Source organism: Callithrix jacchus, chromosome 6 (genome assembly GCF_049354715.1).
Source record: "Callithrix jacchus isolate 240 chromosome 6, calJac240_pri, whole genome shotgun sequence".
In the NCBI taxonomy this organism is placed as follows: domain Eukaryota; kingdom Metazoa; phylum Chordata; class Mammalia; order Primates; family Cebidae; genus Callithrix; species Callithrix jacchus.
The window spans coordinates 86870069-86897777 of NC_133507.1; the positions used below are offsets into that span (position 1 = coordinate 86870069).

The 27709-nt window shown below is 39.1% G+C and overlaps 1 protein-coding gene across 2 annotated transcripts in view; it reads right to left on the minus strand.

Moving 5' to 3' along the window:
• ARHGAP15 (Rho GTPase activating protein 15) overlaps nucleotides 1-27709 on the minus strand; it is a 660617-nt gene that overhangs the window by 252923 nt on the left and 379985 nt on the right. For both annotated transcript variants that reach the window (XM_002749466.5, XM_054257664.2), the window contains exon 10: nucleotides 1703-1801. In XM_002749466.5, the coding sequence (XP_002749512.2) occupies nucleotides 1703-1801 (99 nt within the window). The remainder of the gene's footprint in view (nucleotides 1-1702; nucleotides 1802-27709) is intronic.

The following is a 27709-nucleotide window of genomic DNA, read 5'->3' on the forward strand; positions in this document are numbered from 1 at the left end:
GCAAAAACATTGTCTTATTTTATTAAAAATCACCAACAAAATGCCATGAACAAAAGATACAGTTTCTATTTATAGACATTTTCTACTCTACAATATTATAATATCTGCTCACTGCAAGGCTGCATCTAGCAGAGTTTTTTGTTTTGCCTAGGGTAGAGACATAAATCGAGAGGCATGGAGTACTTTGTTACACATGCACACATCTTATTATGTGCTTCCCCAATGTCCTATTTGGATTTTTGGTCTAATATAACAGTGCTCACACTGTCGGTGCTGAGTATTTATAAGTGGATGAAGATTTCCTGAAAATGATGACAATTTAGCTATCGGAAATAATAACATTATAATATTCTCAGTGATCCATTTTGGCTTTAAGTACTTATTAAAGAATATTTATTCCTAAAATATGTACTTATAAAATTAAATGAAATTGCAACTTGCAATAAAAACAATTTTTCTCTAAACTCCAATTGACTTCATTTCTCACAGACACCTCTCTTCATGTTCATCCTGCAGTTGCTGTTTTCTACTCTCACTGTACTCTCAGCTCTTCTCTCTGACATGTTGATATGCTTTCCCCAAAGTCACTCTCTTTATCCACATTCCCTACCCACTCTTCCCCTTCTTGATATTCTCTCATTCCCTACTGATAGGGGAATAATAGGATCCCAAGGCTGTCCTTACAGTATAATTAAAGTATGAATTTCCAGGAGTTAGAAATTGCAGACCATTTTTATTATGCTTTTATAATAAAGCCAGGTAACATTGAGAGAATTAAAATGGCTTTTTTCCCCTAGTAGATTACTGGGTAAAGATTTTTTCCCCTTGGTTCTATTGTCTTAAGAGACTAGGAGTTAGAAAAGGGAATAGGTTCACCAATCCTTTTTCTGAAAACACCTCTATCTTTTACATGATATATATCCCCCTAGATCCTGGGAATATGTTGTAAACTTGTAACAGATGGTGATGAAGCCTCGCATTTTTATACAATACATTTTTTTAAGATTCTGCATCTACTATATGTATCTTCTAGGAAAAATGACCTTGAATGAATGAAGTCATAGTTTGAAGGAAAAGCACCCCACAGATAAAGTGGAGTAGAAATGATGATTCAATTGGGTTTTGTTTTATTCTCTTCAGTAAGATGAAATAATTTCTGATGAAAAACAGAATGTTGAAATAGAGGAATCAAAGGTCATCTTTTGAGGTACATCTTTTAATTGTTCCTGAAAATCCCAATAGCACATTCAGTACTGAACAGAAACATGTGGAAGGTGAGATATCACTGTCTGCAAGTCGGAATGCTATTTGCTTAACTTGGGTAATGTTGGGGGCTTACCAAAAATTGTTCTGGCACAACGTCTACCAGCATGAATGTTAGGAGGGTTCTAACACTGTGAGTGCTGATATTTTATGAATGTTTTATCACTGGCTTGAAAACAAGAAGTTTGCACTTGAATCAACAGTATGTCAGACAGACAAAATATTAAAAAGAAAAAAAGAACATTAGTGAGAATTACTAATGTCCCTATTGTAGAAACAAACTGGAGTTAATAAGAAAGTTGATCCTCTTAACCGATTAACACAAGTCAAGTTTTAATTGCATGGCTTCTCAGACAAATCAAGTGGCACTGCTAACTTGAGTACTGGTTGCGTAGAGGATGCAGTAATGGGGGGATCTGATGCACATTCAGTTACCCACCTCTTTTCTCAACAGCTTCAATGCATTGCTTTACAAACCGCGGAACTGTGGAATTTTCACGTTCACACACTGTGTGCAGATGAGAGCCAAAAATTTGATCTGCAAAAGAAACAAAGATGAGCTTCATTAAAATCCAAGCTTGCGTTGTTCTTTAATTTGATTCTGTTTCCATATCCATTGCATGCTGAAATCTTCATCTCGCATAGGAATTGATTTTTTGCTTTATTTTCAAAGTGTCCGTGGCAGACATATGAAGACCACAGCTCCCTCCTTTATGCAATAGGACCCTGGCCCCAGAGTGAGAAAACTAACACTCAGCCATCGATTAGGCAGGGGTGACTGTGTAAGTTATAGTCTCTCTGGGCCTTAACTTTGTTGTCTAAAAAGGAATGACAAGGAATTAAGAAAAATTTCGCAAAATAATTAATCTTTGTGTCTTTGGTATACTGTTTAAGAAGAAGTTTACCAGTTAATGGTTATAAAAATTACAATGTTATCAGTATATTTAGGACATTCATTCTGTAACTCAACAGTATTTGAGGAGGCAAGTTCTAGAGGACTTGCTTCGAAGTGAATTACTTAGCAGTTCTCCTGACTTGAATGTCTTTCCTCTTCTCAAATCTAACTATTACCTTTCCTTTAGGGCTCAGCTTAGGTCACACTTTCTCCACTAACTCTTTCTTATCTCAGCTTTGTGTCTCCTGTAACATCAGTTGTTAGAAATATCAGGTCCTCAGGATATTAATACAGGATTCAGGAAAATGGGCTCTTGAACAAAATGATTCAGTGTCATTAGGTTCTGCAAAGTCAGACAGGTTTCTTTAATATGTATTTATTTTTGGAGCCTGTGAAATGCCGACGTGTGCTATGAATCTCCATGAGGGATGGAGGATGCATTATCCCCCAAACTTATTTGAGCAACTTTTTTTTTTTGAGACGGAGTTTCGTTGAGCAACTTTTTTTTATTTCAAAGAGCATGTCTCCAGACTAGTGTTTCTGAGAACACCCACTGTGAAATCCTAGCCTAGCCCTCTCATTTGGAACATGATTTGCACTACCTTGCATTGTGTATTTACATTTGTAATATATGGAATATACTCTCTCAAAGCAGATTCTGAGTGTCTGAATCATCTATGTCTTCACCAGTGCTTAGCACAGACTCTGGCCTGCAGTAATCACAGACGTTTGCTTTTTATAATTGTAGTATAACATACATAACATAGAATTGATCATTCTCACCATATTTAAGGGTGCCATTCAGTGGCATTGAGTACATTCACAATGTTGTACAACCCCCACCACCATCCCTTTCCAGGTTTTGCTATTGAGATAGTATCAATGCTTATTACTGATAATGAAACAAATATTTAGTGGGTTCAAGGGCTTCCCATTTCACTCAGAATGAAATAAAAGTCTCTACTGTGACTTACAAGGTATTATATAATCTGACCTCTCCTAATTAGTAGATTTTGAGTTTTCTCTCCCCATTTATAAATTTGCAATAACCCCAAATTGCTCTTTCTCATTGTTGCCAAGCACTCTTTGGCTGCAGGGGCTTTGCATTTTCTTCTTCATGGAACTCCATTGCCTTAGGTCTCTGATCAAATGGTATCTTCTCATTTTGGCCTTTCCTACACTCCTTTTAAAAAATGGCTTCACTTCATGACATTCTCTATGCCACTTTCCCAGTCTTACTTTTCTTAGAGCACATATATCCACTTGACATATGAGACTGATATGCTTTCTGTTTAGTTGTTTCCCTTGCTTAGAATGCAAAACCCAGGAGAGTAGGACTCATATCTCAACCATTTATTATTGGATCCCCAGTACCTAAACAGTGTTTGGCACATAGTAGAAGTTCAATAAACATTTGTAGAATGATGGACTGCAAGACATCATCTTAACCATCAGTGGAGGTAGTCAATAATTTTTTAAAAGCATACGTAAAATTAGATAGAATAATATATGATGCAGCATAATGTTCAGTGATATACTCAAAATGGAGTGTAGTGAGACTTCAGCGAATCATAATTTTTATTTATTTCTTAGGAATATGTAATGATTTGAATTGGTGACAACCGAGCATGGAGGGAACAATTAAGGCTAAAACACTATGAATAACACACTCCAATAGGGAAAAGTGCATTTTTATCCAAGTAACAGAAAAGCTCAAAACACATGAATATAGTATAGAGAAGTGGGAAATAATCATGGGTATTTGCTTTGAACACTTTGGTCAAGTAACAATGACTTGTTCAAAATACTTGTAACCACTCTAAGAAAGAACGACATAATATTTAGGAAAAAACAACCCAGTATATCAGATCAAATGACTTACATTGTCTTGAGATTACAGTCAGGAGGAAGAATTGCTATAAAGTAAAAAACCCATTAATGGATTTTATTATTCAAATCAATTTCACAAATATTTATTATCTTCTATCTTCACAGCAATGAGGGTAGGCATATTGAGTTGAAAAACAATATCAGGAAGTTTGTAATAATATTGTAGGGGCTAACCAAAGTATTAAAAGAATATACAAAAAAAGAATATAGCAGGTACCATAAAAGGTACTGAATGCTAAGAAAGATGTCCTTTAGTATAAGGTCTTTTTGTGTCATTTAGTGCAGATGTACTATGTGGTATAAGTATGTTTGTATGATGGAGAGTGGGAAACAGAGTTGTGTTTGGTGGAATTGTTTTGGTTTTGTTTGGTTTGTTTTTGCTAGGTGGATATAAGAAGATACAGGTAAGAGCATTCCAGGGCATTTACTCTGTTATTCATTTAGTTATTTCCTAAAGAACATCTTGAGAGGCCATACCATGTTTAGGGCTAGGAAAGGCACTGGTAATACAACAACCAAGACTCATTCCCTATTTTCTAAAGCTTTGCCTAGTAGGGCAGTATATAAGTAACAAGTAAGAACATTTCATCATGAGAAAACTGCTATAACTGGGGAAGCACAGAGGCAATGTGGGAGCATGTGGTGGGCAGGAGACCAGCCTTGGGTGCTTCCCTTCTCTCACAGATAAGTAAAGACAAGTAAAAGGGGGAACAAAGAGCATTTTGGGAAAATGAAAGGAAGTAAACAAATGCATGAATGATGGGAAGAATGATAGGAACACTGGAGTGTGCTGAGGAAAACATTCACTCTTATTTAGAGAAATCTTGATACATTCAGTTATAAAAGAGATGAAGGCTGTGTTATGAAGAATCTTAAATTTTGCCAGGTAGGTTAAATTATTTGAGAGTATGCAGATACCATTGATTTTCTACATATAAGTAATTCCTCTCCTACCTTATTTCTTGTTTTTAGAAGCCACTCATATGACAGAACCTGAAACTCATCTCTATTGATTTCTACCTGCCTTGCAGCTTTGGGAGATTAGATAGCTCCGATCAATGAAATGTCCAGGAAAGTGACTCAGGACCATAGAGGAAGAGACTTTTTTCCCCTGATGAAAGAAAAGGGACATATAAGGAGTCTTTTTTCCTTATTTTCATCCATCTTTGAATATAATTTTGCCATGATGTGATGCTTGGAGCTATTGCAGCTATCTTACCACCATGAGACAATGAATGCTAAGAACAGCAGCTAATGTATTAAAAATAAACAACAAAAACTCGAGACTCTGATGACATTTCTATGCCTTTAAACCAACACAAAACACTTTCTCTAGACTTATTTTCATATGAAATAATATAAGTTATTGTAAACTGGGTATTCTATTAACTGCAGCCAAAAGCATATGATAGGACATTAGGAAGTGATTGTGGTTTTTGAGTAAAGTGAGCATTATATACACACTCTACTTGAGAAGGTTTATTTGGTAGCACTTTGTAAAGAAAGTGGAGGGGGTATAATATAGTGGGGAAGATGAGGCACAGGGAGATTAAACAACTAATGTGATTGCCTAGGAAAGATGTTATGAGGACCTGAATCTGGATAAAGGTGTGATAAATGTAATCATCATGCACAATCCTTCTTGTCTTCTCTGAATTCGATGTATACATTCCTCCTTTGCCATGGGAACATGGCACTGGTACCACCCACTAGAGTGGGCAATGTTTATTTCCCCCAATTTCTTTGATATTGCGTTTGGCCTAATGTCTTCTTTGGAATAATGTAATGTGAGTGGAAATATGTCAGTTCCAAACCGAGACCTTAACAGGCATTGCAGATTTCTACTCATTTTCTTGCTTCTCTGCTATTGCCAAAGAAGAGCTTCCCTGGGTAGCTGCTGCCCCTTCCACGAGGAATCCAGAATAAATATATATGGCACAGAACTGAGGTCAACCCTTAGTGAAGAAACAAGTCCAGTCAGACCTGCAGCTTAAAGCAGAGTGGCCCGGTCAAGCCTGCACCACAGACACATGAGAAATAGATGCTCCTTGTTATATTGCCACTGAGATTTCATGTTTGTTTCTCATGTAGCAATAGCTTACTCATATAGGTGGTGATGAGTCCAGGTTTTTGGTGAAATATGATCTAAGCTATGCCATGAGAATGAAAACAAAGAGGGTTGGCAGGACATGGAAACTAAAACTGGAGAGTGAACAAAATAGAAAAAAACTTCTAAATTTGTTATGGATGTGGAGTTATGTCTTCAGTTAAATTTCAGTGCTAAGGACGAGTCTCAAAGAAAATTAGTTTTCACGTTAAAATTCAAACTATTTAGGGCTTATCAAATTTTATGGCACCTCTTCTGCACTCTCTTCAGATTAATCTGATTTTATCCAATTCCATTCAGTTACCATTTAGTGAGCACCTACCCTGTGCTTCATGTTGTATGGAGTGCAAAGATTGCTTTATTCATTTGGTAACTGTTTCATGCAGGCTATAAGCCAGACACTGTGAGCCAGCCTGAAAATGTAATGATGCGCCATCTCCTACAGTTTAGGGGGACAAAATAACTCTCGCAAGCAGCTACAATATCATGTGAATAATGCTATTGCAGATATGTGTAAAAATAATAGTGAGGGTTTATTGTACACTACAGTAAGCCAAGCAGGGCTCAACGAACTTTATATATCCTAACATTTAATTCTCTCATGTACCCACAACACTTTGAGAGTAGATACTGTTATTATCTTCATTTTACAGAAGAGGGAACTAAGGCCCAGAGATACTGAGTCATTTGTGCAAGGTCACAGAACATTAGGCTCTTGGAGGAGGAAGGATGAGGACTGAGCTAAGACAATAAACCTGACATGGCAAGAAGGGGTGATTCAGTGGGATTTGGCAAGTGGGTGCATGAGGTGAGCTGATCCACCAAGTAAAAGTGACTTCCAAGCCCCTTCCTTGGTTGGAGACAGAGAGAGATGCAGTTACTTGAGTCTTGAGAATAGAAATGGAATTTAGGTATTAAGAAAAGCATTTAAAAGGCAGCAGAATGGTAATGGGAGATAAAGATGAAAGTCCTTGCTGAACTTGGCAATTTGAGGATCTGAGTGACCTTAAGAAAAATGGTTTCAGTAGAAGAGTGAAATTGAAAAGCAGATAGTTGCAGTTAAGTCTTGAAGAGAAGGTAAAGAAGTAGAGACAGCAAATAGACCTCACTTTTAAGAACTTTCGAGGTGAAAAGTCTAGTATATGGGCACTAATTAGTTATAAGGGGAGACAGGTCCTGGAGAAGGATTTTGAGTTGGGGTGGATAAGGGAGAATTTCAACTACAGGGTATTTTTTATTGCCAGGGAGCTGGGTGAGGTGCACTGTTGACTAATTTTAGTGCTTATAATGCTGGAAGTGGGGGAGGTACATTACTGCCACTTACTGGGTGGTCCAGGCAAGTGCAGCCAGTCCCTCACAAAGAAAAACTATCCCTCCTGAACTGCCATTGGTGTTTTGTGAGTAAAAAGCCTAGACATCTTGAATTTCATTATATAGAGGGCAGATGTTTGCTTTCCCCAGTTACCATAAAAGGCAAAACTGGAACCCAGGATTGAAGCTCTCGCTGGATGCGTGGAGAGGGTGAGTCGGGGACGCATTTCCAGACGGATCTTAGTTGCCCACAGAACGGGGAAATTCCCAGGTATAAAAGAGACGCGGGACACCAGGAAGAAGCCTTGGCTGGTGTAGCCGGCAGCCAGTGTGGCTGCGGCCCACGCCGGAGCACAGAGTCACTCCACAGCGCTCCATACAAAATCGCACTGTTACAGGTGCCCTGTTGAACTGGCAAACTGAGACCTTAGAGGGCTGAACTTGAGACTGAACGGGACTTGGACAGTGAGCCAGCCCAGGAAATCCCAGGGACACAGCGTTTGGGGTAGCACAGTGCGTCAAACAAAACAGCGATTCCAAATGCTCCCGGTGAGGAGGTTTTCTTAAAGCGCAGCTCTGTGGGGGAGGGGCATCCGCCATTACTGAGGCAATCAGCCCCTACTGAGGTACACACCCATTGCTGATGCAGCCTGCCATTGCCGAGGCAACCCGGTACAACAGAGAGACTCCGTGGCAGGGCGTAGCCCGTGGCAACAAGGCGGAGACCGCAGCAGAAGGGCAGAGCCTGCAGCTACAGGGTGAAGCTCACACCAGCAGGGTGGAGCCTCGGCAGGCAAATAGTGACTAGACTGCCTCCTAGCTGGGCAGGACAGCGAGGCGGACACTCACAAGGAAAGCCCCAACCCACCCCCAGACAGAGCATCTGAGAAAAAAAGTTTTTTTTTTATGAGTTATGTTGCAGCAGAATTAAACATAGCAGCCTAACAGCCCTGAATGAACAACAGAGCTCACAGCTCAGCACTTGAGCTCCTACAAAATACAGACAGTCTCCTCAAGCAGCTCCCCGACCCCTCTATATCCAAAGACTGACATTTGGCAGGCATCATTCTGGGACAAAGATAGCAGAAAAAGAAACTGGTAGCATCCCTCGCTGTTCCGCAGCTGCTATACGTGCACCCCAGACAAGCAGGGCCTGGAGTGGACCTCAGCAGTCGTACAGCAAAGGGGCTAGACTGGTAGAAGGAAAACCAAGTCACAGAAATACTTCATCATCAACAATCTGGGTGTCCACTCAGAGACCCAATCGAAAAGTCAGCAACTACACAGACGACAGGTGGATAAATCCACAAAGATGGGAAGAAACCAGTGCAAAAAGGAGGAAAACACCTGAAACCAGAACACCTCGCTGCCTAGAAAGGACCAAAACTCCTCACCAGCAAGGGAACAAAGCTGGACGGAGAATGACTGTGACGAAATGATGGAATTAGACTTCAGAAGGTGGATAACGAGAAACTTTTGTGAGCTAAAAGAACATGTTTTAAATCAATGCAAAGAAACTAAGAACCTTGAAAAATGATTTGAGGAAATGATAACAAGAATGGCTACCTGAGAGAGGAATATGAATGAATTAAAGGAGCTGAAAAACACAATACGAGAACTTCATGAAGCATGCACAAGTTTCAATAGCCAAATTGACCAAGCAGAAGAAAGAATATCAGAAGTTGAAGATCAACTCAATGAAATAAAACGAGAAACCAAGATCAGAGAAAAAAGCGCAATAAGGAATGAACAAAGTCTCCAAGAATTGTGGGACTATGTGAAGAGACCTAACCTACGTTTGATAGGTGTACCAGAATGTGACGAAGAGAATGAATCCAGGCTGGAAAATACTCTTCAGGATATTATCCAGGAAAATTTCCCTCACCTAGCAAGACAGGCCAACACTCAATTGCAGGAAATACAGAGAACACCACAAAGATATTATGCAAGAAGAGCAACCCCAAGGCACATAATCATCAGATTCAACAAGGTTGAAATAAAGGAGAAAACACTAAGGGCAGCCAGGGAGAAAGGTCGGGTCACCCACAAAGGGAAGCCCATCAGACTCACAGCAGATCTCTCGGCAGAAACTCTACAAGCCAGAAGGGAGTGGGGGCCAATATTCAACATCCTTAAAGAAAAGAACTTTCAACCCAGAATTTCATATCCAGCCAAACTGAGCTTCAGAAGTGAAGAAAAAATAAAATCCTTTGTGAACAAGCAAGTACTCAGAGATTTTGTCACCACCAGGCCTGCTTTACAAGAGCTCCTGAAAGAGGCACTACACATAGAAAGGAACAACCAGTACCAGCCATTGCAAAATCACACTAAATGCTAAAGAGCATCAACATAATGAAGAATCTACAACAACTAACATCAAATGGTATCGATCCTAGCAAAACAGCCAGCTAGCATCAAAATGGCAGTATCAAATTCACACATAACAATATTAACCCTAAATGTAAATGGACTAAATGCACCAATCAAAAGACACAGACTGGCAAATTGGATAAAAATTTAAAACCCATCAGTGTGCTGTATACAGGAAACCCATCTCACATGCAAGGATACACAAAGGCTCAAAATAAAGGGATGGAGGAAGATTTACCAAGCAAATGGAGAGCAAAAGAAAGCAGGAGTTGCAATTCTCATCTCTTGTAAAATAGACTTTAAAGCAACAAAGATCAAAAGAGACAAAGAAGGCCATTACATAATGGTAAAAGGATCGATACAACAAGAAGAGCTAAGGATCCTAAACATATATGGACCCAATACAGGAACACCCAGATACATAAGGCAATTTCTTAATGACGTACAAAGAGACTTAGACTCCCACACAATAATAGTGGGAGACTTTAACACTCCACTGTCAATATTAGACAGATCAACCAGACAGAAAATTAACAAGGATATCCAGGGCTTGAACTCAGACCTGGAGCAAGCAAACCTGATGGACATTTACAGATCTCTCCACCCCAAATCCACAGAATATACATTCTTCTCAGCACCACATCACACCTACTCTAAAATTGACCACATAATTGGAAGTAAAGCACTGCTCAGCAAATGCAAAACAACTGAAATCATAACAAACAGCCTCTCAGACCATAGTGCAATCAAGTTAGAACCCAGAATTCAGAAACCAACCCAGAACTGCACAGCTTCATTGAAACTGAACAACTGGCTCTTGAATGTTGACTGGATAAACAATGAAATGAAGGCAGAAATAAAGAAGTTCTTCAAAATCAATGACAACGAAGACACAACATGCAAGAATCTCTGGGACACATTTAAAGCAGTTTCTAGAGGAAAGTATATAGCAATAAGTGCCCATATGAGAAGAATGGAGAGATCTGAAATTGATACCCTATCTTCAACATTGAAAGAGCTAGAGGAGCAAGATCAAAAAAACTCAAAACCCAGTAGAAGACAAGAAATAACTAAGATCAGAGCTGAACTGAAGGAGATTGAGACACCAAAAACCCTCCGAAAAATCAATAAAACCAAGAGCTGGTTTTTTGAAAAGATCAACAAAATAGACCACTAGCCAGATTGATTAAAAAGAAAAGAGAACAACCAAATAGATGCAATAAAAAATGATAAAGGGGAAATCACCACAGATTCCACAGAAATTCAAACCATCATCAGAGAATATTACAAAGAACTCTATACACATAAACTAGTAAACCTGGAAGAAATGGATAAATTCCTGGGCTCCTTTGTCCTCCCAAGCCTAAACCAGGAGGAAGCTGAAACTATGAATAGACCAATAACAAGGGCAGAAGTCGAGGCAGCAATTAAGAGCTTACCACACAATAAAAGCCCAGGTCCAGACGGGTTCACAGCCGAATTCTACCAGACACACAAAGAGGAGCTGGTACCATTGCTTCTGAAACTATTCCAAATAATCCAAAAAGAAGGAATTTTTCCCAAATCATTCTATGAGACCAATATCATCCTGATACCAAAACCCAGCAAAGACCCAACAAGAAAAGAAAACTTCAGGCCAATATCCATGATGAACATAGATGCAAAAATCTTCAATAAAATTTTGGCAAGCCGATTGCAACAGCAAATCAAAAAACTTATTCATCATGATCAAGTAGGATTCATCCCAGGGATGCAAGGCTGGTTCAACATACGCAAGTCTATAAACGTAATTCACCACATAAACAGAACCAAAAACAAAAACCACATGATTATCTCAATTGATGCAGAGAAGGCATTTGACAAAATTCAACAGCCCTTTATGCTAAAAACCCTCAATAAACTCGGTATCGATGGAACGTATCTCAAAGTAATAAAAGCTACTTATGACAAACCAACAGACAATATCATACTGAATGGGCAAAAGCTGGAAGCATTCCCTTTGAAATCTGGCACTAGACAAGGATGCCCTCTGTCACCACTCCTATTCAATATAGTACTGGAATTTCTAGCCAGAGCAATCAGGCAAGAAAAAGAAATCAAGGGTATTCAAATAGGAAAGGTGGAAGCCAAATTGTCTCTATTTGCAGACGACATGATAGTATACCTAGACGACCCCATCGCCTTAGCCCAAAAACTCCTGAAACTGATAAGCAACTTCAGCAAAGTCTCAGGATATAAAATCAATGTGCAAAAATCACAAGCCTTCCTCTACACCAATAACAGACTTAAAGAAAGCCAAATCAAGAATGAACTGCCATTCACAATTGCTACAAAAAGAATAAAATAACTTGGAATACAACTCACAAGGAATGTAAGTGACCTCTTCAAGGAAAACTACAAACCACTCCTCAACGAAATCAGAGAGGACACAAACAGATGGAGAAACATTCCATGTTCATGGTTAGGAAGAATTAATATCGTAAAAATGGCTATACAGCCCAAAGTAATTTACAGATTCAACGCTATCCCCATCAAGCTACCACTGACTTTCTTCACAGAACTGGAAAAAACCACCATGAACTTCATATGGAACCAAAAGAGAGCCCTCATAGCCAAGTCAATTCTAAGCAAAAAGAACACAGCAGGAGGCATCACACTACCGGATTTCAAACTATACTACAAGGCTACAGTAATCAAAACAGCATGGTACTGGTACCAAAACAGAGATATAGACCAATGGAACAGAACAGAGGCATCGGAGGCAACACAACATATCTACAACCATACAATCTTTGATAAACCCGACAAAAACAAGCAATGGGGAAAGGATTCCCTGTTCAACAAATGGTGTTGGGAAAACTGGCTAGCCATGTGCAGAAAGCAGAAACTGGACCCCTTCCTGACACCTTACACCAAAATTAACTCCAGATGGATTAAAGACTTAAACATAAGACCTGGCACCATAAAAACCCTAGAAGGAAATCTAGGCAAAACCATCCAGGACATAGGAGTAGGCAAGGACTTCATGAACAAAACACCAAAAGCATTGGCAACAAAAGCAAAAATAGACAAATGGGACCTAATGAAACTCCACAGCTTCTGCACAGCAAAAGAAACAGTCTCTAATGTGAATCGGCAACCAACAGAATGGGAAAAAATTTTTGCAGTTTACCCATCTGATAAAGGGCTGATATCCAGAATTTACAAAGAACTCAAACAGATTTACAGGAAAAAAACAAGCCCATTCAAAAATGGGCAAAGGATATGAACAGACACTTTACGAAAGAAGACATATATGAGGCCAACAATCATATGAAAAAATGCTCATCGTCACTGGTCATCAGAGAGATGCAAATCAAAACCACATTGAGATACCATCTCACGTCAGTTAGAATGGCGATCATTAAAAAATCTGGAGACAACAGATGCTGGAGAGGATGTGGAGAAAAAGGAACACTTCTACACTGTTGGTGGGAGTGTAAATTAGTCCAACCATTGTGAAAGACAGTGTGGCGATTCCTCAAGGCCTTAGAAATAGAAATTCCATTTGTCCCAGCAATCCCATTACTGGGTATATACCCAAAGGACTATAAATCGTTCTACTATAAGGACACATGCACACGAATGTTCATTGCAGCACTGTTTACAATAGCAAAGACCTGGAATCAACCCAAATGCCCATTGATGATAGACTGGATTGGGAAAATGTGGCACACATACACCATGGAATATTATGCAGCAATCAGAAATGATGAGTTTGTGTCGTTTGTAGGGACATGGATGAATCTGGAGAACATCATTCTCAGCAAACTGACACAAGAACAGAAAATGAAACACCGCATATTCTCACTCATAGGCAGGTGATGAAAAATGAGAACACAAGGACACAGAGAGGGGAGTACTAAACACTGGGGTCTATTGGGGGGAAAAGGGAAGGGCCAGTGGGAGGGGGAGGTGGGGAGGGATAGCCTGGGGAGAAATGCCAAATGTGGGTGAAGGGGAGAAAGCAAACAAAACACACTGCCATGTGTGTACCTATGCAACTGTATTGCGTGCTCTGCACATGTATCCCAAAACCTAAAATGCAATAAAAAAAAATAAAAAATAAAAAATAAATTTAAAAAAAGGCAAAACTGCTCTTCTCACTTATAGCCTCTCATGATACTTGCTGTACTCACACAAGAAGGTGGGGCTCTGGAATACAAGAATGCAGTACCCCAGGTGAACTTGGTTATATCAGAGGTCACCACATGGCCCAAGCTGGACCAAAGCAATACTCCTCCTACAAAATTTAAAATTTGAATACTGAGAGACAAAGGTGGTTGTTTCTAGGGATGTGAACTCTAAGCTGCCTACACTTAAACCCTGGGGGCTGGGACAGCCATCTGGGACGATGCTAATGTGCCACAGATGAATGGACACCGGACCTAGTTTACCGGGAGTGGCAAATGGAACTGATCCACCGCAGCTCCTGACTTTCCAATGCCTACTCCAGGCATTCTGTATCCTTGCTATGGCACTTGGCATACCCATGTCATGAGCTCTGTGAATACCATGAGATGCCCTCCCACCCATTTCAATAGAACTCTTGAGTAAATTTCTGTTTGTTGTAACCAAATACACTTGGCAAAAAATACGGATGTAACATTGGCCAAACATTTCAAGAAAGGGATTATGGTTACAGTAGGACAAGGTTTGGCAAATTAGCTCAATGGGATCCACTGCTTACAGATGACACTGGCTCAGAAGAGTATGGAAGATATCAATTGGTTTTGCGGGTCTTGTGTCTCTTCTTCTATCCTCTGGCAAGAACACCCTTATATTCCCTTAGGGATGATACCTTTCGCATTTTGCTGCCATTTGTTTTGGGTAGTGATGACTCCACCCCCTCCATCTCCAGTGACGAACATGCATTTTATCTTCTTGGCCACAGTAACTGGTTCAGGCATGAACATGTGGCCCAAGTGGATCCTATCAAGTAAATCCTGAGACTTTTCCTGATGTTACTGGAAAAGAAGAACCTCTTCTTATGAGAGATGTTTAACTATGCAGATATGAGTCTGAGTTTCTAGAGGCTATGCTGCCACCTCCAGAGAGACATACTATATAACTAAATCGGTAGGTTGGAAAACAGGGCTGAGTGATGAAAGACAAATATTTGATAGTATTTTGAACTCCTAGATTCAGTCATGCCTGAAGCTATCCCTGTCCCTTGGACTCTTCAATTAAGTAACTCAGTAAATTCCATTCTGACTTTTACAGTTTGGACAAGTTTCTATCATGCACAATGGAAAGAATCTTGACTACAACATTAGCTTTTGACAGACAATAAATTACATAATTGAGAAGAGGATAATGCACACAAGATGGCTTTGCAAAGTAAAAAGTGATGTCCAAAAAACAAAAGGAAATCACAGAGATTTGACTACAATGTCATTGTTGAATTTAAGTGCTGTTGTAGGATTGCTCTATTCTAACACACCTAGAACCTAGAATTTGATACACCAAGGAGGGTGATTCAATGATAGAAATGTATTTGAACCATGGAAACTTCTATCTTAAAACAGTATGAAAAAGAAGGCGGGACAGAGAAGGCATTCTGTTTTCCAAGCAAGCATTAATGAACTTTGTACCCTAAATGTCCATGTCTCTTGTTCAGGCACAACATTAAGTATTATTTCTACTCTCCTCTTCATCCCCTTAAAAAAAAAAAAAAAGAAAAAAAAGAAAGAACACTTCCAGAACCCTGAGCTCCTGACTTCCCACCTATACTCCCATCTGTGTGCTCACTGGTAATCCCTCCTCCCTCTCCTAACAACCATAACATATATATATATCTGAATATGATAAATTATATAATTATATATTAAGTATATAAATATATTAAATACATAAATTACATTATATATATATATTATTTAGAAAACACCTCTTGCTAGGGGTACCAGTATTTTTGGAATCTTCCGCAAATGCCTGTGACCTTGGCCAGTGTGATCATTACATCTTCATCCCACATTCTAGCACTTAGAACCAGGGGTGACAGGATATATATTGGTTGGAGAAAATTCATTTTCTGCAGTTTTCTTTGAAAGCATCTTTTGGTGAGAAAAATAAATAGAACTTCCACATGACTGCCCTTATAAATCATATTGTTTACATAATGAATTAGTGTTTAACTGGAGAATGGTGGTTTTTAATCTTTGAGCTCTCAAACTTTTGACCGATTTAGTTAGTTCATCAGCATAACCAGGTTAAGTCTTCCAGATTACAAATTAGTTTCATTCTTTCTCATCACTGCTATATGTTTTTTGACAAATAATGGAAAGAACACCCAGTAATGTGATCTCTGTCAGTTAGATTCCAAATGAATCAAAACTATGAGGATAACTGCTCAATAGAGGCAGTTAAATGTTCAAATAATGTGACGGTGTTATCATCATTTACACAGGAGACAGTCTCCACAGGCTTTTCAAAATGATGTGATTCTGTTTTCAGGAGAGAGGGCCACTGCAGTGATTCTAGTAAATTTTAAAAAGGAAGAATAAAGCACCTAGAAGGACACACACATGAGGAGTACAGAGAGAAGCAGAAAACAATAATGGCAGCCCAAATAGTTCAGTTACAAAAAAAAAAGTCAGACAATTATTGTGGTAATGAGATAATATATGTTAAGGTTTCTGGCTGCAAACAACAGAAAAATACAACAATGCTGTGGCTGTATTAAGCAAAGGAAAGTTTATTTGAATAGTTGACATCTATTTCCCATGACATTAGATGGGTGAGAAATTCTCTGAATTTATGAGGGGCTAGGGGACCAGTCTTATAGATATTTAGAAATCAAGATACTCAGCGAAGCCATGAAATGGAAGAAGGAGAAAAAGCAACTGTCTTTTAACTCTGGTAGCCGGGTCAGGGTGCTCATGTCATGGCCACCACTAGCACCAGCACTGTCATAGTAAGTTCCAATCGTCAATCGCTCTAGACTGGAAGTTTCTCTAGATGATGCTTCATTGATCAGGATAATGTTGTAAAAATGATGGGTGAGGAGAAGAAAAATACAGCCCTTGTAGTTTCCATATTAGGTGGCATTCATTAGAATAGGTGGCAAATTTAGAAATTTTCTCCCACAAAAATGCCACATATGTGGGCAGATTATTTCCTGATAAGTTGCTATAATGGAGAGATAGTGGATATAATAACGGGTTATTTCAGCAATTTAATAATTCTATCTTTTGATTTTAAACTATAAGTGACATTTGTTTTTTTTTTTTTTGAGAATTGGTTTCCAGCCCAAAACTTTTAGATTGCTTATCAAAGCATGTTGTTTCTACTCTCATCTTTTATATTTTCTCAGTTCCATTCCCACCATCTTTTCTTTTCCTTTAAAATACTCAAACAGGAGCCCCATGTCATGTAACTTTCCCAAAACTTTACTGAGAATGTTTGGAGACATGGCGACTCCAGTAAGTACTATAGTTTATGGAATGGCCTATGTTTTTGAATTAAGACACAGAAAAATACACCTAATGCTAAAACACTACTGAATTATATTGTAAGTGCCTCAGGAGGTACTGTGTTAACTTATGATGCTTTGGGACTTCAATTAAAAATATTGGTTGCTGCTTTACATTATATACATATCAAAAATTGGGGTGATTCTCTGCTGTATCTATGACATGCACTGAAAGTAAACCTCTCTCATTGCCTTGTTTACTTATGATTTTTTTTTCTCATAAGAGGCAAGTACAAGAAAAAGCTTAATTACTTTAACTTCTGAGTAGTTTGGAATCTAAATAAATAGGAGTTACCAAATATATGCACTTCTGTGAATAGTTTTCCCCCACATGTTTATTCATATTTTTTGCATTTCATCAAACCTAACAGATTCTAAAGTCTCTAGTGATAATGACAATATCTGCTATGGAGAGACGAGCCTGAAGGAGAGGATCTCCCTGAACAAGGACAGCTGAGTTGCTGTAGTTTTCAACTGAAGCTGGATATTTGGCTGCAGGGGTAGCACCCGTTGACCAAGGCAGACCAATGATGAGTTTCAGGAATGGGCCTGATAGAAGAGCAAATTTCTTCCCAGACCTTTCTGTTTTTTCTCTTTATTCCCTTTTCAGGCTTCCAGCAGTCTTCAATTTTCAGTTTCACTCTCAACCCTAAACAGTACTTCTGTGAAGTACCCTTTGGTCCCTCTTCTCAGCTCTGAAATTCACCTGAATATAGATGTCTACCCAATTTTGGTCTGACTAGTGCAGTAGACATTTTGGTGAATATATCATCTGGGGAGAAATTTGCATCTTAAAGAGCTATTAACCCAAATAGGACAGTAAGCATGAATTTTTTCTATATTTGTCTACTCAAGGCAAGAACTTTGTACCTAACTCTCCCACCCTCAGTTTATCACCACACACACACACACACACACACACACACACACACACACACCAGCACACAGAATTACAACAGCATAGAGAATGGTTTGACCAAGTGAATCCTTTATGCATTTATCCATTGAAATTAACCATCTGTGAGTATTTTTCAATGCCTACTGGGGATGGAGAAGTGAAAAGAACACTCTCAGTCTTCACACAGTCTATATGTAAATGGGGAAAACAAACATGAAAACACATTAACATATAATATAAATGTCAGATGGTGATAAGTGCTATGGAAAAAATGAAGCAAGGCAGAGAGGCAGAGAGACAGAGAGGTATTGGTGTTGCCAGGGAAGGCATCTCAGGCAATGGCATCTGAGCAGAAACCAAATGAATCATTGACTGAACCATGTGAATCTCAGGGGAGCAGCAAGTGTATAGAGCTTCTGGTGTAAGCCAGGTTCCTTAAGGAGGAGCAGGAAGGCCTGGGTGGTTGGAGTGGGGTGAACAAGAGGAAGGATAGCTGAGGAAAAAACATAAAAGTAGTCTCAGGGTCAAAGCAGGTAGGACCCTATAGGTAACAGGAAGGACCTACATTAGGTAAGAATGACTTTCTTCTAAGTAATTGATTATTCTGGAAGAGGGGAGTGACACTGTATTATTTACATTTATAAGTGATCCTTCTCATTGCGGTGAGAAGCCTAGATTTAAGGGGGTTAAGATGAGAAGTAGGAAGTCTAGTGAGGAGGGTAGTGAAATATAGGAAGAAATGATGGTGCTTGTATAGGAATGATCCCAATGGAAATAGCTAAAAGTGGTTGAATTTAGAATATATTTCAAAGGTGGGATCTGCAGATGAAGGAAGAGACAGAGTAGACAGTGGAGGTGACCCAAGGAGGCACATGGTGGTGGTATTTTCTGAGAGAGAGAACATGTGGGATCTGAAGAATCAAGGATTACTCTAGATAAATCTGAGACATCTACCAAGCATCCCAAAAGATGTGACATCAATATTGAATATGCCAGTCTGAAGTTTGAAACTGATGTTTTAAGTTTGGAAAGCATCAGCCTCTAGATGGAATTTGAAACTGCATGAATGGGGTATTTCAACTCTGAATGATTAGTGTCCAATGATCTGAGAATAAGAATGAAAAGAGAAAAGAAGTCCAAGGCCTTAATATAGGGGTAACCCAACATTCTGAAGATGGGGAGAAGAGCAGAATCCACCAAAGGGGCACTCACTGACATGACAGTTTCAACAGGAAGGAATAAGACAGTGTAAATAATTAATAACTCTAAAACCACTGCAAGATTCCATGTCCAGCTTCATCTCCTTCCTCTTTTCGTTCTACATAATGACTTCCCTGGAAGTATGGAGTTCAGTAAAATGGTATCTGGTCTACTAGATACAGCTAACAGTCCAATTGGAAGATATTGAAATAGTAAAATAATAGCTTTGGGATAAAGAGAAGGTGGGACTAATTGAAAATGATGAAGAAAGGGATAGCTTTGTGGCACTGGTAACTGAGTTGGAAGAGTAAAAATGATTACAAGTTTGATTTGCTAAGTTGAAGAAGCTACAAAATGATATTCAAGGTGAACAAACTTTACATGGTAGAAAAAGATGAAGGCAATTTGTTTCTACTTGTATTTATATTTATTGCATTTATTATATTACATGCCTTCTGGCTGCCTAATGAGTGCATAAATGAATGAATGAATAGATAAAAAGATAAATAAGAGAAAAATTTACAAAAGAAAATGATTTGTTTTGATATTGAAACGGCTTACTAATTATAAAGAATATATTTATCTTTTAAGGCAATATACCCTAATATTTTTTTCTAACAGACCACAGTAGGACAGACAAATTAGTCTAATATTTTCTCTCTGGGTTGTAGTCCAAGAAACTGATTTCTATCTAAAGATTGCAATATAATCACTTGAGTATGAGAGAAATACGTTTTTATTCAATTTGCTTTCATGTATTTTGAATAATTAACATGGCCAAATTGTGTTCAGCCAAATGTTGACATACATGGTGGATTGCTATTTCCTGCTTTTCATTTGCCTGTCTTCATCTCATTATAACTGCCGAGGGGGGCAGGAAAGGAAGAGAAGGGTAATACAATTCAAATATGTTAAGTTTCACTACCTTCTTCTATATTTGTATGCACTTTACATACTTCAAACCAAAAACTGTCCATGAAATTCAAGTGCTCAATTATATAACTACTATAATTAATCTGAAGTTAAAACTTACCAATTAGGTTGTCACTTACTTGACTAAGTAGGAACTTTATTAGGGGATTAAAACTACTGTGAAATTATTAATTGTATTTGTTTGAGTGACAAGTCTGAGGAGAAAATTTGATACACAGAAATTTTTCAGGTAATTAAAAATACTAAATGACTTATCTCTTAAGCACAACTTATATAGACTAAAGCTGGAAGTGTCATTCAGTGATTGAGAAGAGTTGAAAGATTCTTTTTGGGTGGGGAAAGTGTAGAAATTCCTACTCACTTTAGATTAAAGTAAAGCCCAGGAAAGAAGACTGTACTTTTCCTAATATCAGCATAGATTTGTTAGAATCCCAGGTGGTACGACTTCAATTTATTTGCATGAATGCATAGCTCAATAAGAAAAGACTCAAATTTAGTTGGAGTAAAACTGCTTAATGATTTCAAATATGACTTTAATATATTAATATAACAGGTTTGAATATCGATAATGGAGTCTCTTTCATTTGGGTCTTAAGGGTGTTCTCAAAGCCACTAATGCTGAGTGCTAGGTACGCACTCAAGTACCTAAGAGGAAAGCACTTTAGGTTAAAAGCACTCTCTCTCTCAGCCTCAGGTTAAAAGCTATTTCGGGATTCTGTTAAAGGCATTCTTTAGTCCTCAGTTTCAGCTTAAAAGTGGCTTTGATGAAAAGTGCTTTGAGGCAGGTAAAGGATTTTTTAATAAACCATATTAAGACCCAGGGAGTCGTGTGGTTCTGTGGAAGGGCTGGCTAGTTCCATGGAGGTGTGACGTAAGCTCTGCTCAGGAATGCCTGTTCCCCATGGGCTGTTCTGAGCAATGCAGTCCGCTAGTTATTCCATGCAAAGAAATTGAAAAACATTTCCAGGAATGTAATTGGAGAGAGGTGGTTATGAACCCAAATTAGTAGGCCATGATACACACATTTCTGAAAACATTTTGTCTAATTTGGTTTTCCAGTCAAACACAGTGTATGTTTCTCATTTTTCAGCTTATACTGCAGAAAATGACAATGCAACATCATTTCTAAAACACCTTATCCTGTCCCAAAGTTGTCCACCAAATTGAATAAATAGGTATCACATTGTAAGATTGTTTTGTATATTGCTCATTTTCCGGGTTTGCTGCATGCTTGACAGTTATGTTTCCAGCTACTGGGACCTCTCATGAAGGAAGGAAACATAAAGGAGGAATGGAATATCTCAGTCAGATATGCTGACTGAATTGGCAGAATGATGTTCACCACCCTGGAGGCTTACTTGCAAGGGTTGATATTAGTTGGTAAAAGACTGTCAGGAGAAATTGTGAGCTTGAGAAGGTCAATGGGAGTTCTGAGATGTGGCAATGCACTCTGGCTAAGTACCAGGGACTAGGTCTAACTTCTGTTGAGGCATAGCCTCAGACATAATGGAAAGAAGCGATTTTCTCACCTTGTGAGATTCAAAGACTAAGAATTCTTGCTGCAGGCCTTAAAAAATCAGGTGTACCATACAGGCGGGGTGGGGAGAAGAGCAGCCTTTTGTTTCCTTTGGAGACAAAGTGGGCCAGAAGTTCAGTGTGATCCAGAGGGATGGAGAACGTTCTAGCACATGGAAAGTTTTGCAGGATAGGAGTCCTGGACGGTACCTAGGCAGGGAAGCAGGTAACTCTCAGCAGGTGCTGGCTGCACAGCCCAGGTGAGGTGCTTTCTTCAGGCAGCTTATGGGTAGTGAGGGTATAAAAGAGAAAGAAACAAGAGAGAAGAACATGAAGGGGCAAAGACAGTATTCATCAAATTGTGCAGCACACTTCAGGGACTCCTTTGAGTAGCTAGGGAGTACTCCTTTGAGTAGACAAATAGCACAGGAAGAGTCTTGGTTGCCCCTGTCTTTCACTGTTGTGATTACACAGGAGGGAGCCATGACTTGGGACATTTGAGTCTTAAGGTCAGTGTTACTTCATTCATACCTACAGCTGCAGGGACCTTGGCCATTGGGATTGCATGGGAATTAAGTCAAAGTAGATAACAAGTACTGATTCTATAATATGGCCTTCTAATGTGCCTTCTTCCAGTGGAGCCAAGTTTTGGGGGTATGGAGGTGATTTTCTTGAGGCAGAATATTTTCTCCCAAATAGTGCTGGAGTGTCTAATTTTGAAGGATGGAATCACAACTTACATGTCTTTATAGACCCAATGTCCAGCCTGTGGTTTGCCACATTATAGGTCCTCAATAAATGTTTGCCAAATAATAAAAACAAATAACGAGTATTAAATGAATAATAAAATTGCCTATAAAGTAGAACACAAACTCCTAAGCTTGAAATTGTGCAAAACACTTGCCACAGACACTTCTTCTGATCGAATTCTCCACATTTCATCTAAGTCACTGTTCCCAGGCTTTTCTACAATTGTGCACCTCAAATGCCCCACCTATTTTTCTACAAGTCCAAGGCTCTAATTCAAGGCTCAGTTTAAAGACCATAAAATGAGAAAAGCATTAATCTTTCCCACACTTTTCCATTTGTAATTTCCCCAAATTTGTGACCTAAATACCCCTTAAAGGATTTGACATCTGATATATTACACCATATTTTTTGTACATTTATCTTCCTTACTTCCCGGGGACTTTGCTTTACATAGCTTTGTATCCTCTCAGAATACAGTGACTCAGAGAATACATGTCAGTAGGCAATATGAATAACAATCACATTTGTAGCATAAAGAAATACAAGCATAGCTCTTCATCCTCATCATTGGATAATGCCTGAAAAAGCTATAGTTACAGTACAGGCAAGCAGTGTTCAAAATGTTAACTGTATTTTAATGCAGTGTCACAAAAAATCACACATTATCTGTTTTGCAATTTTCAGAATATGTTATTTGCAGTAAGGCAAAGGACTGGCATGAAAAACTAAGTAGAATGAGGAGTAGAGTATAAACATTAATAGCTGTTGTTTGCTACTCTACTTGTTCCTTATAAAACATCACCAATCCTGAGAGGTATTAGGTGGAGAGAGTAAAATTTCATCATCTTGCCCAAATTCACAAAACAAGTAAGTAGCAGAGCCAAATCTACTTCAAAATTTGGTAACCTTTATGATTCTGCAATACACTGTTTCCTGAATAAATAAAATACTTGTAGCTATTTTAAATAGCACAGGAAGAGTCTTGGTTGCCCCGGTCTTTCACTGCAACCTATGATTTCCCATCATACACACTCAAGCACAAAAAGGAAAAGATTATTTTCATGTATTTAATTATTTCAGTAATTTATATACTTGATATACTCAAACATTATATAAAACTAATACCGTTAGTGTGCTCTAGTATCTCTTGCTCCCAAGAATGAACTACATATTTTCTTCTTTGCATCTAGGATTCTAAGCTGATCATAACTGGGGACCATTTCCTAGACCATTCCTAGCATGCAGATGGTATGCCAAACTGATCAGTGCAGACTCCTGTAGCAGATCTCTGATCCATTTTCCTGGTTAGCAAATGAAACTAAAGCTCAACATATATGTCCAAGGCAGCTCACAGAGAGTTGCATCTGTGAGGCCAGAAATAATCCACACACAGGGCTAGGCACAGTGGCTCATGCCTATAATCCCAGCACTTTGCGGGGCCGAGGCAGGCAGATCACTTGAGGTCAGGAGTGAGACCGGCCTGGCCAACATGGTGAAATCCTATCTCTACTAAAAATACAAAAATTAGACAGGTGTGGTGGTGGGTGTTTGTAGTTCAGCTACCCAGGAGACTAAGGCAGGAGAATTGCTTGAACCCCTGAGACAGACGTTGCAGTGAGCTGAGATTGTGCCATTGCAGTCCAGCCTGGGTGACAAGACTAAAATTCCATCTCAAAAAAAAAAAATCCAGAAACGTCCTCTAGGTTTTGGATAGTATTCATGCTGTAATAACTGATTACAGGAACAGATGGCTTTGGGTTATCACAGGGAAGTGCTTTCCACTAAGACTCGATCCCAAAGTCTTTTTTTTTTTTTTTTTTTTTTTTGAGACAGAGTTTTTGTTCATGTTACCTATGCTGGAGTACAATGGTGTGATCTTGGCTCACTGCAACATCTGCCTCGTGGGTTCAAGTGATTCTCCTGCCTCAGTCTCCTGAGTAGCTGGAATTACAGGCACCCACCACCACACCCGGCTAATTTTTGTACTTTTAGTAGAAATGGGGTTTCACCATGTTGGCCATGCTGGTCTCGAACTCCTGTTCTCCAATGATCCACTCGCCTCAGCTTCCCAAAATGTTGGGATTACAGGTGAGAGCCACCACACCTGGCCGAACCCAAAGTCTTTTACTGCCATTCCTAGAATTCCTCAGATTCCATGTCTTGTGTCCCCAAACATTCTCCAATGGACATTTACTCTCTATCTTCTGTTCTGGATCAAGTAAGTCTGTGGTGCCACTTTACCCACTATTTACCACCTGCGAGGTTAATACATTTGAGACCACAGCTCCCTGGCAAAAGCTTCTGCTTCCCATCCTGTCCTCCATGGTATAGCATAAACACCCAGGCAGTGGCCTCACCTATGGAAAAGTCCAGTCAGCTGCTACACTGTGTAGTCACATTTGGAGTATTTATATTCCTACACTGTATAGCCACCTTCAGAATCTCTGTGGCATCTCAAGTTGAACATAACGTCACATACAGATCTGGTTGTCTCTTTTCATGTGTTTAGTAGTATATTTCTAACCAACATTATTTTTCTTCAAGATTATTCCTTCATACTACAAATATATGATCTTTCTGATTACAGAGGCATGCATGCATACATGAATACAGGAAACTTATGCTAGAGAATTGGAGGTATCTGACATAATTGGGAATTCTGTTTTTGATGAAGTGAGGGTCTAACCTTGCTTTTCTTTCTAAAATGTTTATGATTTCTTCAACTGTTAATTATGTTAACAGATTTATAAGCAAAACAGTCTCTCACTTCCTTTTTGACATATTTTTTAAAAGGCATTGAGTGAGTTTCTGTCCAATTCTTTATATAATATCAAATGGTCTCCTATGCCAATTACTTTTTAAGAGATGTATACATTGTAACATGCTCAAGACCTCAATGCACTTAAAATGTGAAGTCCCAAATGATGTAGACATCATTTTTCACTGTTCAGGGAATGAATGAATGTATGAGGTGGTATAAATTATGAGACAGTCCAAGGGAGCAATGGCTCTTCTGAAATTTAGAATATTTGGAATATCACCATATTAAGATATCCTCAAGATATCATTTTTATACCATCAGCTTAGTTCTCAGCCTCTTGTTATATGAAAGATTCCTTCATTGTGAGGTTAACTGAGGCCAGGCATCTTCCAGCTCCATCTTTTCTTTCCTCCTAAGAATCTGAGTTCCAAGTTCAAAGGGACATGTTAGGAGTGATATATTCAAGTTAATGACCCTCATGCATGTTTAACTTAGATGATATCTCTTTTAAAATCTTCCTCCTGTCTCATACAGATGAAAAAAAAATCATTAAAAAACTGGAGCTGAACAACTGTTGAAAGAGAATGAAATTTCTCCTTTTATTCTAAAGGATTTACATCTTATGAAAACGTCATTCTTTGTAGCAGGTTCTTAGATGGCTATCTGTACAAGCTGTCTATCACAACAAAAGCATGATTCACTGGCTGTATGCTTCTTGAAGGCAATTTGAGTTAAGCAATTTTAAGATTTGGTCAAGGTATATACATAATTTTGGGCAAAATTTGAACAGTAAGTATGTAACATATTTTCTTGTAAAAACTGTCCAGGATATTTGTGGCTTGTTTTGTTTTAAAGTCAGAACATCCTTTGTAATTTGATTTTCTTACATCTGAACATATATATCACTATTCACTAATGCTACTGTCAAATATCTAAATCTCTTATTCCACAAGTTGTAATTAACATTAGGTAAAAATTTGCTAAATATATGGGGACATACTAACTAGGCACAATGATTCAATTTTTGGAAAAAACGAATATGTGAAATGAATATATACTCTATGGCCTTATATTTTGTCAACAAATCTCACTTAAATAAGTTATTTTAGATGATGCTTTTAATCAGTTAGCTATATAAAGTTCTTCTAATATATCCTGATAGAATATCAAAAGTAAAATACTAAGAGACATTTGAAAACAAAGGAGCTAGGTCACACTATATTATAGTGAGGATATCTAACTCTTAGAGAAATATTAAGTTGAGGGTAATAGGAGAAGATGGCACTGTAGGACCACCTCAGGATTGCAGCTCCCAGTGAATCCGCAGATGGTGAGTGGACGCCGCATTTCCAGACGGATTTTTATTACCCATAGACCAGGAGATTCCCAGGTGTAGGAGTTGCATGGGCTGTCAGCCCAGCTGTTTGTGACAGGGCCGCAGCACAGCAGCACTCCATACAAAGTACACTGGATTGTTTGCCCTGTTAAACTGGCAATTGGAGATTTCAGAAGGCAGATTAGCGCATGCAACTGATTAAATGAGACTTAAACAGAAAGCCAGGCCAGGAGATTCCTGGGCAGCAACATGATTCCAGCTGGCGCAGTGGGTCACTGCACGGGAAATCACACAGATCCTGGCACCCTTTCAGCAGGCAACTGGAACACCTGGGAGAGAGTCAACCGTTCAACTTAAAAAAAAAAAGGCTCTGAGGCAGGGAGCCAGGTAATCAGGCTCAGCAGGTCCCACCCCCACAAAAACAAACAAAACAGCAATTGGAAATGCTCAGGGTTGAGAGTTGCATGGCAAGCACAGCTGAATCCAGGATGGTGCAGCTTGGAGGGGGAGGGGCGTCTGCCATTACCAAGGCATTCGACCCCTACGGAGGTACACTGCCATTGCTGATGCAGCCGGACATTGCCAAGGCAACCCGCTGTTGCTAAGGCAACTCACCGTAACAGAGAGAATCCACCACTACAGAGGCGGGCCATCATCACCATGGCAGCTCTAACCACACCCATATAAACAGGACTACAGGGAATTACACATGGCAGCAGGGTGGAGCCCACAGCAACAGGGTGGAGCCCACGGCAGCAGCGCGGAGCCCATGGCAGCAGGGCGGAGCCCATGGCAGCTCAGCATAGCCCCTACAGGCAAGCAGTGATTAGACTGCCTCCTTGCTGGGCAGGACAGTGCAATGGATACTCATAAATAAAGCTCCAACTCCCTGGGGAAGAGCACCTGAGGAAAAAAATAGGGGCTTTATGAATTCTGCTGCAGCAGACTTAAACATACCTGCCTAGCA